The following is a 13,175-nucleotide window of genomic DNA, read 5'->3' on the forward strand; positions in this document are numbered from 1 at the left end:
GGCAGTTATTGGTCCTAAGTTGAGGAATACCTGCGCTTGCATCATTGCAGTTTCCTGGACTTCTTTGTTAACTACCTTTTATCGGGACTCAGCCAACCAACTACGGTCGGGGCCAATCATGGTTTAACACCAGCTTCTGTGCAAAGGGGAATACAACTGCAACTGTGTAACTCCCTGGGCTCAGTGGTTACTTTTTATTAGAATCTTTCCAAGGACAGTTAAAATCGAAATGTCATTTATTTACACTTGAGTATTTCCCTTCATTAAGTTCAGGGAATTGCAGAACGGTCTCTGGCTCAGGTTACGGACTATTTAATCGCGCTTTTTCCCCCTCCCTTCGGTTCATTTCACGCACACATTCCATGCACTATTTCTATTCACTTTGAAACAGCGATTTGCAGGTCGCTTCGGGGGCGGAGAAACAAAAGGGGGGGGGGTGATTATTTTAATATTTTTTTTAAAAAAATCCCCATGCTCAGCTCTGCGGTTGTCACGTGACTCTGGTCGCCGCTAGAATAGTTTGTCCAGAAGAGGGGGGACACATATATATCCACCCCTTCCTTTCCCCCGCGCGGTGGTATCTTCCGAGCGTCGGGTTAAAACCCTGGGCGACACAACGCTCCAAATCAGAACCTTGGAGATCCGAAAGTTCTGTCGGCTCTTCCGAGGCGGCGCGCGCAGCCATGGCGGTCAAGATCAAGGTGGTTTATTGGTAAGGAAGCGCGGCCCGGTGATCCCCGCTCTTCCCGCTGGGCGAGGTGGGCTCTGCAGCCTTTGGGGAAGGGGCTTCCAGCCAGGCGGGGCCCTCCTTTTGGGAGAGAGGCAAGAGCTTGCTTTCTGGGTTTCCTAGGCGTTTACAGGTGGCGTTTTATAGTCGTCGGAATCTTGCTTTTTTTTTTCCCGTGCAAATTTTTTTAAAAATGAATGCAATGGAAAATGGGGCTCCCGATTTCAGCGAAAGTTTGCTGTTGCCTAGGGGAAATGAGTAGGGGAGCCCCTCTGCATCCCGTGGGGCAAAGCAGCTGCGCCCTGCGGTCACGTTGCGGGCAATAAGGAGAGTGCATCACGGCAGAAGCCAGTTTGAGGAAGTTAACCATGGCTTACTGAATTATGTTTGGAGAGGGGGTTGCAGGGCCCTGGATCCTATCACTGGTATCGTGGAGCTAACAAATAAATAAATAAATCTGGTGGGTGTGGGCTGAGCCTTGTGTTCAGAGCTGGAGGGGAGATGGGAAATCTTCAAACGTTTTCTTGAACGTGAGATTTGCAAAAAGTTGGCTGTGCATGCTGTGGAGTGGTTTTGGGGAGGAGGGAGGGGGGAGTGATTTTTAAACAATGGGGCATTGATGCTGCCTTTTGAGGGATGAAAATGCATGAAGAGTCAGATGGGTGGTCTGAACTGGATATAGAAATAAAATTAGAAAGGCCTGGGTGCATTCAGGGCTAGACTTGGACTGTGTGCAGATAGTCATTGACTTACGACTGCAGTGGTGCCCAAATTTTTTGTCATAAAGGGAGACACTTGTTAGGTGGATCCCCCCCCAATTTTATGACCTTTCTTGCCACTGTTGCTAAGTGCATCACTGTGGTTGATAAGTGAGTAACCCGGTTGTTAAGTGATTCTTACTTCCCCAATGAGTTTGCTAGTAAGAAGAGGGCAAAAGGGGATTGCATGGCCCCAGGACACTGCAGGTGTCATAAACATGAAGCAGTTGCCCCGTGTCTGGATTTTGATCAGGCAACCCTGGGGATGGGGCAACAGTCACAATTGTGAAAACTGATCATCAGTCACTTTTTTCAGTGCTGTCCTAACTGTGAGGGATCAGTAAATGAATGGCTGTAAATGGAGCATTACCTGAACTCCAAGTCTATAGGGAATGGCTTCCCCGACCCCTGAGTAAAATATTGTCACCGAAGGAATGAGGCACCTGGATAAGTTCCAAAATTCCTCTGCCCCATCTAATTGTCCAATTTGGACTCGTAGAGGGTCTTGGATTCTGCATAGCCAATGGGAATGCAACTGTGGCTTGCTGGTAGACCAAACTCAGCCTCCCATACTGGGCTCTGTTACCTTACGAGCGGCACTTCCATCTTGGTCTCCCCATCCAAGGGGACAGCACTGTAACCATACAGAAAAATACATGGTTATAGATGGAAACAGAATAACAAGAGTTGGAAGGGATCTTTGAGGTCTTCTAGTCCAACCCCCTGGTCAGGCAGGAGAGCCTATCCCATTTCAGACAAACGGTTGCCCAATCTCCTCTTAAAAACTTCCAGTTTTGGAGAATTCACAACTTCTGGAGGCAAGTTGTCCCACTGATTGATTGATCTTTCTTCTTAGTTCTAGGTTGCTTCTCTCCTTGATTAGTTTCCATCCATTGCCGCTTCTCCTGCCTTCTGGTGCTTTGGATGATAGATTGACCCCCCCCCCTTCTTCTTTGTGGCGGCCCCTCATATTAAAACACTGCTTGCACGTCACCCCTGGTCCTTCTTTTCATCAGACTAGACATACCCAATTCCAGCAACCGTCCTTCATCTGTTTTAGCCTCCAGTCCCCTAATCCTCTTGGTTGCTCTTCTCTGCACTCTTTCCAGAGTCTCCACATCTTTTCTACATCGTGGTGACCAAAACTGGATGAAGGATTCTAGGTGTGGCCTTACTAAGGCATTGGTATTAACACCTCATATGATATCGATACTAGCCTTCTGTTAATGCAGCCCAGAACTGTGTTTGCTTTTTTGGTGGCTGCCGAACAATGTTGGCTCACACCAGTCCCTAAAATGTGACAAATGTTCTTTATTGTCTTTTTCCATGGCAAAACAGCAGCCGTGACTCAGTTTCTCTGACGCAAGGTTCCTGCATGTGGCTCTTGGGCTTTCCCATTGGATGGAACCACGTCTAGCTATCTCCATTGACTGGCATTTTTGGCACCACCCTGCTGGGGTGGGCAGCAGCAACATTGGTCCCAGTTGGGTGGTAAATCAAGGACCGTTTCTATTTTCCTCCAAGAAAAAATGTTATCTTGAGGTTTTGGCAGGTCCAGGAAAATGTATCCACTGTCAAAGTCAGTCAAAGTTTCTGGATTTGCCATTATAGGGATCTGATTGAGCACAATAGAGAATGATGATGATGATGATGATGATGATGATGATGAGACAGCTCCTTGTGCTGACAAATGGGCAGAAATGTTAATTTTTCCTTTCCTTTTGCTTCTAGTGGAGCCTGAGGCTACAAACCCAAGGTATGTCAATTATTTTTAATGGTGAGCTGGGAGTTATTTTTAATTGTCATATCTGGGAGTTCTGTCTTTTAATTGCATTTTATATGCTTCTTCCAAGTGAGCTTTAATTTCTCTGAGAAACTATTTAGCTTGGATCTTTCTGAACTTTACAACTTTCTCCTTTTTTCCCCTTGTAGTTTCAACAGCTCAAGAAGGAACTCGAAAAGGAGTTTCCAGGCAAGCTGGAAATTGTGAGTCTTTCCATCCGTTCCCGATTCCACCTTCCTTCCTTTTCTTCCTCTGGTCATTTCATGGGGTTCCCTAAATGAGAAGATTAAGTAATTTATCAACTGCACTTTAAGGTTTCGGCTCTGTAAAGACATGATGGAAGCTGAAAAACTTGCTTTAAAAACATCTGATCTTTTACAGTCCCCTTCCATGTAGTATAGGGAAAGTTGCTGAGGTTGAGAAATAGTTGAGATTTCTGCAGGTAGTCCTTGACTTACAACAGTTCCTTTAGTGACCATTTGAAGTTACAATGGCATTGAAAATAAATGGACAACCATTTTTCACACTTGACCAACACAGCACCCCCCTGGTGATTTACACTTGGATGCTTGACAGTTGCATCCAGGTTGGATTCAGTCCATGCACTGGACTGAGTGTGGGAGAGGGATCTGGGTTCAAAGTTTAGGAGATGGTGATTGGGAGATCCCTGACGGGTGCATGTTTGTGTTTCGACTGTGGTGGTTAAGGGGTGATGATGGTGTCTTTGTTCCATCTAGAGCGGCGAAGGGACTCCACAAGTCACAGGATGGTTTGAAGTGATTGTAGCTGGGAAGACGGTGCACTCCAAAAAGGTAAGCAGCTCAACAACATCAAAAACCCTTCTACTGAAGTCAACAAAGAACACAGAGGGCTTGTAACCCTGCTTTAACCGGTATTTCAGATAGACAGGAAACCTCTCCTTGTGGAAGAATTCAAAGGCACAATTTCCTGGGGAGAGGTCCTGAAATGATATTCCAAGAAAGACGGTTGAGCATTCTTCCCCCTTTTGCCACGCTAATTTCTGTTGCGTTGAGAAAAATGCTTCCTCTCATTAAGAGCAAATCTAGTTCACTGAAGGGCAGATTTCTTTTTCCAGGAAAAGTAATAAATCTGCCTGGAGGCAATGGCTTGAGCGTGCCCTGGCATGAAGAGTCTTTGCTATTTTTAGTAGTGCAGCAAATTCCTTGTGTCGTTTACACAGCAGAACTGAATCTTTCCTTCTTTTCTCTAGAACGGAGATGGCTTTGTGGACGATGATGCCAAACTCAACAAGATAATTAAGGCCATCAAAGCAAATTTGGCATGAGGACCACTTTAGGCGTGGGCTAGCAGTTCAAAATGCAACAAAGGTAAAATCAGAGTTATTTTGAAGTTCCTTTTATTTGTTGTATTTTGTCTAAAAAATATCTGCTGTAAAGAATGATGGGTCTGGGGCCCCTATGGGGATGACATCAATCTTTAACTTCTCAAAGGGTCCCAGTAAAACGTTGCCCTTCCCCAAAATGGAATAAGTTCTTTTTCTTTTAAAAAAAATGTTACAGAAAAAACACTTTTCTCTAAAAGCAGTGGATCTTTTATTAACATTGGCTTGGAGAATTTCTAGATGGCTTTGTCCATGTGTTGCAGATCTGAAATATAAAAAGACTAGCATGTATTTAAGAACAGCTGCTACCCTGCCTCCCGCAAATAATCAAATGTGATTACTTTTAATGTTATTTGCAAACATGGCAACAAATATTAGCAATCCTTCATTCTAAAGAATCTTTTGTTTCCTTCCACAAGCAGGATTTTAAAAACAAATTTCTTCTTTGTTTGGTAGCTCAAGAAAAAATCTGTTTTGTTCATCTTGGCGAATCGCTCAATGACGGGAGCTGCTGAAATGTTGCTTGACACCTGGCAGTTCCCTGAAAACTTTGCGCTGGATGCCAACCTGATCAAGGCCGGATGGAAAAACTTGGGCTCTAATTCAGTGCTTGGGTGTGAATTAAGTCTGCAACTCCTAACATATCTGCCTTCTGTTTTCATTGTGTGCTGCATGCAAATACAGTTTTCTTTGTGTGTGTTTTTTTTAAATACTTGCATTATTGGCCATTAATTGTGAAAAAGGAGAAAAAATAGGAAGAGTGGACATTCATCAAATGTTTGCTTTCGTCGTATCCAAACGCTTCCAATATTTGATGAAACCAGATGCAAAAAAACCTTTGTCTCGAACTACAATTTTAGAATCCTAAAACATCTTAACTTGAAAATGTGCATTCTTTCTTTCCTGCTGCTCCTCACTTCCCTATTACAGGATTATGTGCTTTATACCCACTTCTGACTTCTTTGCTCAAACATTGTCAAACGCACTGAACTTTTAATAAAATGTTACTTCCAAGATGTTGCAACCTGTGTGGAAACCCACCTTGGAAAGATGAGTAGGTCATAAATCATAGTTACAATCATTAATGATAAGATGCAAACAAGGGTTAAATCGTAAGATTACCAACAGGAGATAGTAGGAAAAGATGAGAAAATATGAATCTGGCTCCTCCCCCCCCCCCCCCCCCCGACTTTGCTACAATGATCATGAGGGTGAGGACTGGTCATAATTCCCTTTGTAACTGCTAGCTAGCCAGTTTGGTCTAGTGCAGGGGTGTCCAAACTTGGGAACTTTTAAGACTTGTGGACTTCAACTCCCAGAATTCCCCAGCCAGCCATACTGGCTGGGGAATTCTGGGAGTTGAAGTCCACAAGTCTTAAAAGTTCCCAAGTTTGGACACCCCTGATCTAGTGGTTAAAACAAGCTAGAAATCTATAAAATTCCATTAGGTGATTCTGGGCCCATTGCTCACTCTCAGCCGAAGCAACCTCAGAAGGTGATGGTTGTGGGGGAAATATGAGCAGGAAGCAGTATTACATAAATTTGCTGCCTTGAAGTATTTAAAATTAATGGAATATATCAAATAATGACTTAAGTATAGGCCTGTCTACACGCAGTCCTCAACCTGCAATCACAGTTGACCCCAAAATTGATATTGCTAAGGGAGACGAGTTTTGACCCATTTTACGACCTTCCTTGACATAGTTAAGTGAATCACTGCAGCTTAGTCCCAGTTAATGGAATCTGGGTTCCCCATTGAATTCGTTTGTAAAAAGGACACAAAACGCACTCACATAACCCCATTGCAACCGTCATAGGTACGAGTCAGTTGCCAAGCATCTAAAATTTTGATCATATGACTGGGGATGCTGCAACAGTCATAAGTATGAAAAATGCCAAGTCCCTTTTTTTCAGGGCCGTTGTAACTTTGGACGGTCACTAAGCGAACTGTTGGAAGTCGAGGGTCGCCTGTATATTATACACCCGCACGCTTACATAGCCCTTTATAGTCCACCTAGATACCTGATATAAAGGCATTAAAGGCAGAGGACGGCCATAGAAGAGATATAAAACAGATACGAGATTGGTGAGAGAGAAATTCCCCTCAGGAAGGCAACGGATCCGACCGGGATCCTTCTACGCCCCCTTCTCTCCGGGCTGACCGCGTTATCCTGCGAAGCCAGATTTATAAATCTCTATTGTATCCCCTGGTTGCCTCATCCCAGCCGCCCTTAAGCCGACAACATTGACTCGCGGCTGCCGCCAAATCCACCCGGGTTCGTTAAACTGGACGACGAGGCGGGAAGGCCGCGGGGCCAAGATGGCGGCCTACGCGCCATGTTCACCTCAGCTGACCCTCCCCCTCCCTCCCTCCTCCGCTGGCTCCCGCCTCCTTCTCCAGCCGCGGTGCATGATGGTTAAAAAGCCTGGCCTTGGAACCCGCCATTTTCTGTGGGGGCAGGCGGGAAAGGCGGGAAGTCGGCGAGGAGGCAGCGCGAGCGCGGCCGCGACACGACCAACGGCGCCCACGGTCGCAGAAGCGCGAGGCGGACGAGCTGAGGTAAGCCCCACCGCCGTCTTTTCCGTAAGCTCTCTTTCGACGCCGGGTATGTGTGTGGGGGGCAACGGAAAAAAAAGGGGGCGCATTAAAAACTTGAGGTCGTTTGAGGCGATGCGTTTCATTTTCTTGCCCCCCCCCACACCCGTAGAGCTTTAATCCCGCCTTCCGTGTGCCTCCCCCGGCGATTGGTCGAAAGGACGACGATTACGGCCGCATTCGTGATAGGTTGGAAAGGTGGAGGCTGATTGGCGCCCAGTCGGTGTCAGTCTGCCTGGAGCCTTTGAAGCCATTCCCCCCCCCCCACCCTCTACTCTTTAGCGAGCCCGGGCTAGAAGGCGATTGGGTGCTCGCGCGCTGGCCAGTGGGAAAGAAAAGCTCCGCGGCGTACGTGCGTTCAGGGGGGCGGCGGGGGCATGGTTGGTGTTCCTAACGTTCCGAACAGCCCATTGGAGGAAACGGTTTCCGCAAAGGCTTCTGGGGCGTGGAGTCTTCTCTAGTCTCGCGCAACCCAGCTGGCTCTGTTTAGGTGCTACTTCAACTCCCAGAATTCCAAGCTGTTTATTTGGGAAGGAGCTTCTAAGTAGGAATTCTGGGAGTTGAAGTCTGATGGCTCTGACAGTCTCACGATAGTTGTATCTTAAATTATTTCTAGATGTTAATTACGAGGCTGCCGAGTTGTGTGTTTGTGTGTTTTTCTCTTCCTCGTTTTTTGTTCCTGGGCCCTGATCCTATCTTAATATCTGTTTCATTTATTACAAGGAATTCTTATTCCGTTTTAATGATTTTTTTTTTCAGTGTCTCTTCAGTAAAAGTTGTTGCGTGACACAAAAACACAAATCCAAAGCTGGATTTTTATCTATGGGTTTTGCAAATATTTAAGATTTTGCTTGTACTGCAAATTTATTGCTTGCCAATACGTTAATCCTTGTTTTAATCCTCAATTTATGACCACAATGGAGCCCCTAATTTTTGTTGCTAAGTGAGACATTGAGTGCTAAGTGAGCTTTGTCCCATTTTACAACGTCTCTTGCCATGGTTCTTAAGCGAATCACCAAAATTGATAAGTTAGCAACCCAGTTGTTAAGTGAATCTGAATTCCCCATTGACTGCTTGTCAGAAAGTCGCAAAAGGATATCCTGGGACACTGCGACCGTCATAAATATGAGTCAGTTGCCAAGTGTCTGAATTTTAATCACATGTCCACCTGGAGGCTCGAACAGTCATAAGTATGTTAAACGGTCATAAGTAACATTTTTCAGTGTTGTTGTAACTTCGAATGGTCACTAAATGAACTGTTGTAAGTCGAGGACCACCTGTATTTACTGCAACCTCTGGGCCTCTTCAATCAGAGTTTTTTAAAAAACTTTTTAAATGTGGTCCAGGAGGTCCGGTGGATCCTACTCGGATCCAAGGATTAGTAGACATGCCTTGTGGTTTTACAATAGCAATAGTCCTTGACTTACAACCAGTTCCTGCAAAAGGTACTTAGCACCCAAATTTTGAAGTTACAGTGTCCCCCCTGAAATCACAGGATCACATTATGGGGGCTTGGCAACCGGTTCATCTTTGCAACATCCTGCAGGCGCTTAACTATCATTTCCAACATTTTTTGCTGGTTTCTGGTGCTTGCTTCCGATTTCCAGCAAAAAAACCAACACCCATTGGATAAAATTGATCCATTTAACAACTGCTAGGAGGAGAGGTAAGCCCTCTCTTGCAGTGTCCAGGACTCAGAATATCACTTTTTTTCTGAAGCTGAGTGGGTTGTAAACAGTCAGGAAAAAAATATGATTTTACATTAGTTTACAGAAGAAACTCCTGAAAAAAGTATGTTGGAAGAAAAAGGCTGTTTCAAGAAACTCACATTCTCCACAGATTTTGGTTGCCAAAGTAGGAAAGTTATTTTTTGAAAGGCTTTGGAAAGTTTTTTCCCCCCTTTCTCTTATTTTTTTCTATTTATAAATATATTCCTTGTAAGCAGACTGTTTTCCAAGAAAGCGAGTTGACTTTGTACATCAAGATAAATATTTGAAAATTGTCAGGCTTCTTAGTGTTTTGTTTTAAAACATGGAACATGTTGGAAGAGTGTTAATGTCTTATAATGAAGGATCCTCTCTCTTCGTTAGCAGACGTCTTGCATCCTGAGAAACTTCCAGAATGGCCCGTACCAAGCAGACTGCCCGTAAATCCACTGGTGGGAAAGCACCACGAAAGCAGCTGGCCACGAAAGCTGCTCGAAAAAGTGCACCATCGACCGGTGGAGTGAAAAAGCCTCACCGTTACAGGTATTTGGATTAAGCTTTTGCTGGAATTGGGGAGTGGTTGATGTAGGCCCTGCAACCCAACGAGTTCCCATTCTCACCTCGAGAATTATTTCTCCATTGGGGAAGTTTGCATGTCCATTTTGTTTGATTGCCATCATTAATAACTTTTCTGTGGAAATCCCGAAGGTGCTTTCTTAGGAGGCAACTGGACTTTCTTGTTTTTTTCTTTTGAAGATGTTTCGCTTCTCATCCAAGAAGCTTCTTCAGCTCTGACTGGATTGTGGGGAATGAACTATCTATGTTCATTCATAGATTCACAACATAGATTCGTAGTTTATATCTCCCACTATGAGCCGAAGAAGCTTCTTGGATGAGAAGCGAAAGGTCTTCGAAAGAAAAAAAGGAAGTCCAGTTTCCTCCTGAGAAAAGCACCTTTAGGACTACAATTAAGGAGAAAATTTCCAGACAGAACAATTCATCAGTGGAACAACTTGCCACTAGAAGTTGTGGGTGCTCCAATACTGGAGGTTTTCAAGAAGAGATTGAACCACTCTTTATCCAAAACGGTAGAGGGTTTCCTGCCTCGAGCAGGGGGTTGGACTAGAAGACCTCTAAAGTCCCTTCCAACTCTTGTTATTCTGGTCAGAGGTGGAGACCCATGACCTGGATGGTTGAGAATCTCTACAGAATTTTTCTGTGGAAAGAACTTTCCCGATTCTCAAAGGATCCTGGGAGTCGCTTGTGGGAGGTGAGCCGTGTTAAACTTACTTCCACATTATCCCACCCAGGCCTGGCACTGTGGCCCTGCGAGAAATCCGGCGGTATCAAAAATCCACAGAGTTGCTGATCCGGAAGCTGCCCTTCCAGCGCCTGGTCCGTGAAATTGCTCAGGATTTCAAGACGGACTTGCGGTTCCAGAGTGCCGCCATTGGGGCTTTGCAGGTCAGTGTTTGTCCTCAAAATCTCCCCCTTCAGTGTTTTAAAGTGTAGTTAGGCAAGTATTCCGCTGACAGCCAAGCCTATCTCAAAAGTGTTGTCCCAAAAGCTCTTGTCTGCTCTAGGACTGTACCCCCTAATACTGCTAGTGCTAAATCTTCTGGCAGAGGGGTCTCCAACTTTGGCCAGAACAAATTGAAGTCCACAAGTCGTAAAGTGGCCGAGGTTAGAGACCTTTGTTCTGGCACATAAGCTTCTGCTGTTTAGTGTGCTTTGTTCTGTAATGAGAGGGCTCTGGATTTCTGCAGAGATTCTCCTTTTTGTGCCATGCTAAGACTGGCCCAGTCTTGGAAGACCCTTCCAGAGCCTGGAAAGCTGTCTTTTGAATACATTGATAAGGTGTAGGTGTGTGTGGGGGACGACGACGACGACATGATGGGATGGGGAGGACACACTCTGAAATATCCTCTTCCAAGCACAGGATAGATTTAAATCAACTCGATTTAAATCATAATTTTTAAAGAGCAACTGTCATCTCTGTCCTGCAGCGGTCCTTCCTTTGACCCATTGTTGCCTCAGCGCCAGTCCCAATATTGCAGAATATACTATTCTGCTACACAATGAAGCTCCGTTTCGTGCTGAAATAAACTAAATTATGCACGCATCTTCAACAGAAAACTATCTTTAGAAAACATGTTACTATCCAAAATATATTTTATTAAAATATATTTGATTTTTCAAAATCCAATTTAAATTTTAAGATTTTATTGATATTTTTTTTAAATCATCAATTTTTATCCACCCTGTCCAAAGATCTTTTTTTTTTTTTTTCATTGGCGATATCAAGAGAGCAACAGTTGCCCAAATAGAATAGACACGGTATGGATGTGACCTGGGAGGGGAGGAAGGGGAGCAAGGAAAGGTCAGAAGGTTAACGGCAAAGTGGAATGTATAATCCCATCCCGACTTAGATTGTGTAACGATCAGTCCCTTTTCTAATTGTTCCTTTCTGTATTCCTTAGGAAGCCAGCGAGGCCTACCTCGTGGGCCTGTTTGAGGATACCAACTTGTGTGCCATCCATGCTAAGCGGGTCACTATCATGCCAAAAGACATACAGCTGGCCCGCCGCATCCGTGGTGAACGCGCTTAAGTTCCGCTCCCCTTCCAACACTTAAACCCCCTTTTCTTGGCAGCCCCACCCTGCTTGTGTATTAGAATACACTCCAGGTTTTCCTTCTCTCCCCCCCCCCCCTCTTCCCCTCTCCCCCTCTCCCCCCAATATTCCTGTTTGTAGTAGCTAGGACATGTGGAGAAATGTTAGATAATCTATCATAGTAGCTCTCCAAGGTTCAGGAGATCTGATTGCTGTTCATCATGTACAAGCAAAAAAAAAAAAAATCCAGAAAGAAAACAAAACCTTTGAAATCTGCAAGACATCTGGATAATGTTTTTTTGTAAAACTTTTTTTGTTTCCAGAATTGCAAAAAAAAGAAAAAAGAAAAAAAAAGAAAAAAAAATCCAAACCCAACAAAGGGGACACTTTTGAAATGATCCGGTTTTATATACGAAACTTAAAAAAAATATATAGGTGTAGGCGTTTCAAGCGATATAAAGAGTTTTTTTTGGTCTTGAGTTTGTAAAAAGTGTTTTTGCAAAACACTACACACTTTTGTTTTACCGTGTAGGGTTTTCTTCTTCTTTGTATTTAGACAAGGAGTGCTTTCTTTTCGTTTCCTCTTTTCCATTTGTCTTGTGTCTGTGACTCTTAACCTTTGTATCCATAGGGAACTACCTTGAGTCAGTAAGGAAACAAAATAAATGTTGAATGAAAACAACCGGGCTCCTTTCCTTTCGCCTTAACGGGATACTTTTTCTCAGACGGACAGACAGCTGTTGGGTTTGCGAAGCTCTTCAACCAGATGTGCCAGAGTAGGAAAGAGACAATACGGGACAACAGAAGAGATGGAAGTTTGGAATAACAGAGTTGGAAGGGACCTTGTAGATAACAATAATACAATAATACAATACAATAGCAGAGTTGGAAGGGACCTTAGTGGTCTTCTAGTCCAACCCCCTGCCTAGGCAGGAAACCCTATACCGTTTCAGACAAATGGCTATCCAACATCTTCTTAAAGACTTCCAGTGTTGCCACAAAGAAGAGGGAGTCAAACTATTCTCCAAGGCACCTGAGGGTAGAACAAGAAGCAATGGGTGGAAACTAATCAAGGAGAGAAGCAACTTAGAACTGAGGAGAAATTTCCTGACAGTTAGAACAATTAATCAGTGGAACAGATGTTGCCTCCAGAAGTTGTGAATGTCCCAACACTGGAAGTCTTTAAGGAGATGTTGTATAACCACTTGTCTGAAGTGGAGTAGGGTTTCCTGTCTAGGCAGGAGGTTGGACTAGAAGACCTCCAAGGTCCCTTCCAACTCTGCTATTGTATGATATTATTGTATTATTGTTATCTAGTCCAACCCCTGCCCAAGCAGGAGTCCCTACATCATTTCTGACAGTCCAGTCTCTTCTTGAAAGCCTCCAGTGATGAAGTTCCTACAAATTCTGACGGCAGCTTCTGTTCCATGGATTGACTGTTCTCACTGTCCGAAAATTTCTCTTTATTTCCGGGTTGAATCTCTCCTTGATCAGTTTCCATCCATTGTTCCTTGTCTGGCCTTCGGGTGCCTTGGAGAACAGCTTGACCCCCTCCTCTCTGTGGCAGCCCCTCAAATATTGGACCACTGCTATCACGTCTCCCCTGGTCCTTCTCTTCACTAGACCAGCC

At 44.4% G+C, this 13,175-nt stretch overlaps 2 protein-coding genes across 4 annotated transcripts; both read left to right on the plus strand.

Annotated features, from left to right (window-relative positions):
• Positions 1 to 579: 579 nt before the first annotated feature.
• Positions 580 to 5,645, plus strand: SELENOW (selenoprotein W). Of its 2 annotated transcripts, none has more exons than XM_081962159.1 (6): positions 580 to 712; positions 3,217 to 3,241; positions 3,418 to 3,471; positions 4,006 to 4,080; positions 4,500 to 4,617; positions 5,054 to 5,645. In XM_081962159.1, exons 1-5 carry the CDS (start codon positions 684 to 686, stop codon positions 4,572 to 4,574), a joined length of 258 nt encoding a protein of 85 aa, XP_081818285.1. In that variant the 5' UTR covers positions 580 to 683; the 3' UTR covers positions 4,575 to 4,617; positions 5,054 to 5,645. The 2 variants fall into 2 exon arrangements, with proteins under 2 accessions (XP_081818285.1, XP_081818284.1); XM_081962158.1 differs by having other exon boundaries at positions 5,088 to 5,645.
• A 1,403-nt stretch (positions 5,646 to 7,048) lies between these two features.
• On the plus strand, positions 7,049 to 12,227 carry LOC309397051 (histone H3.3A). 2 transcript variants are annotated; one of them, XM_081962744.1, is made up of 4 exons: positions 7,049 to 7,191; positions 9,318 to 9,476; positions 10,244 to 10,397; positions 11,414 to 12,227. In XM_081962744.1, the coding sequence occupies exons 2-4, from the start codon at positions 9,349 to 9,351 to the stop codon at positions 11,540 to 11,542; spliced, it is 411 nt and encodes a 136-aa protein (XP_081818870.1). In that variant the 5' UTR covers positions 7,049 to 7,191; positions 9,318 to 9,348; the 3' UTR covers positions 11,543 to 12,227. The 2 variants fall into 2 exon arrangements, with proteins under 2 accessions (XP_081818870.1, XP_081818871.1); XM_081962745.1 differs by having other exon boundaries at positions 9,321 to 9,476.
• Positions 12,228 to 13,175: the final 948 nt, after the last annotated feature.

This window comes from Natrix helvetica (genome assembly GCF_964273705.1).
Source record: "Natrix helvetica genome assembly, chromosome: 9".
Taxonomy (NCBI): Eukaryota; Metazoa; Chordata; class Lepidosauria; order Squamata; family Natricidae; genus Natrix; species Natrix helvetica.

Excerpts from the sequence above, each read along its gene's own strand:
- LOC309397051 (XM_081962744.1), top strand. The coding sequence starts at position 9,349 with ATGGCCCGTACCAAGCAGACTGCCCGTAAATCCACTGGTGGGAAAGCA. Across the intron at positions 9,477-10,243 it reads AAAAAGCCTCACCGTTACAG|GCCTGGCACTGTGGCCCTGC; the intron begins GTATTTGGATTA and ends TATCCCACCCAG. Across the intron at positions 10,398-11,413 it reads CCGCCATTGGGGCTTTGCAG|GAAGCCAGCGAGGCCTACCT; the intron begins GTCAGTGTTTGT and ends TGTATTCCTTAG.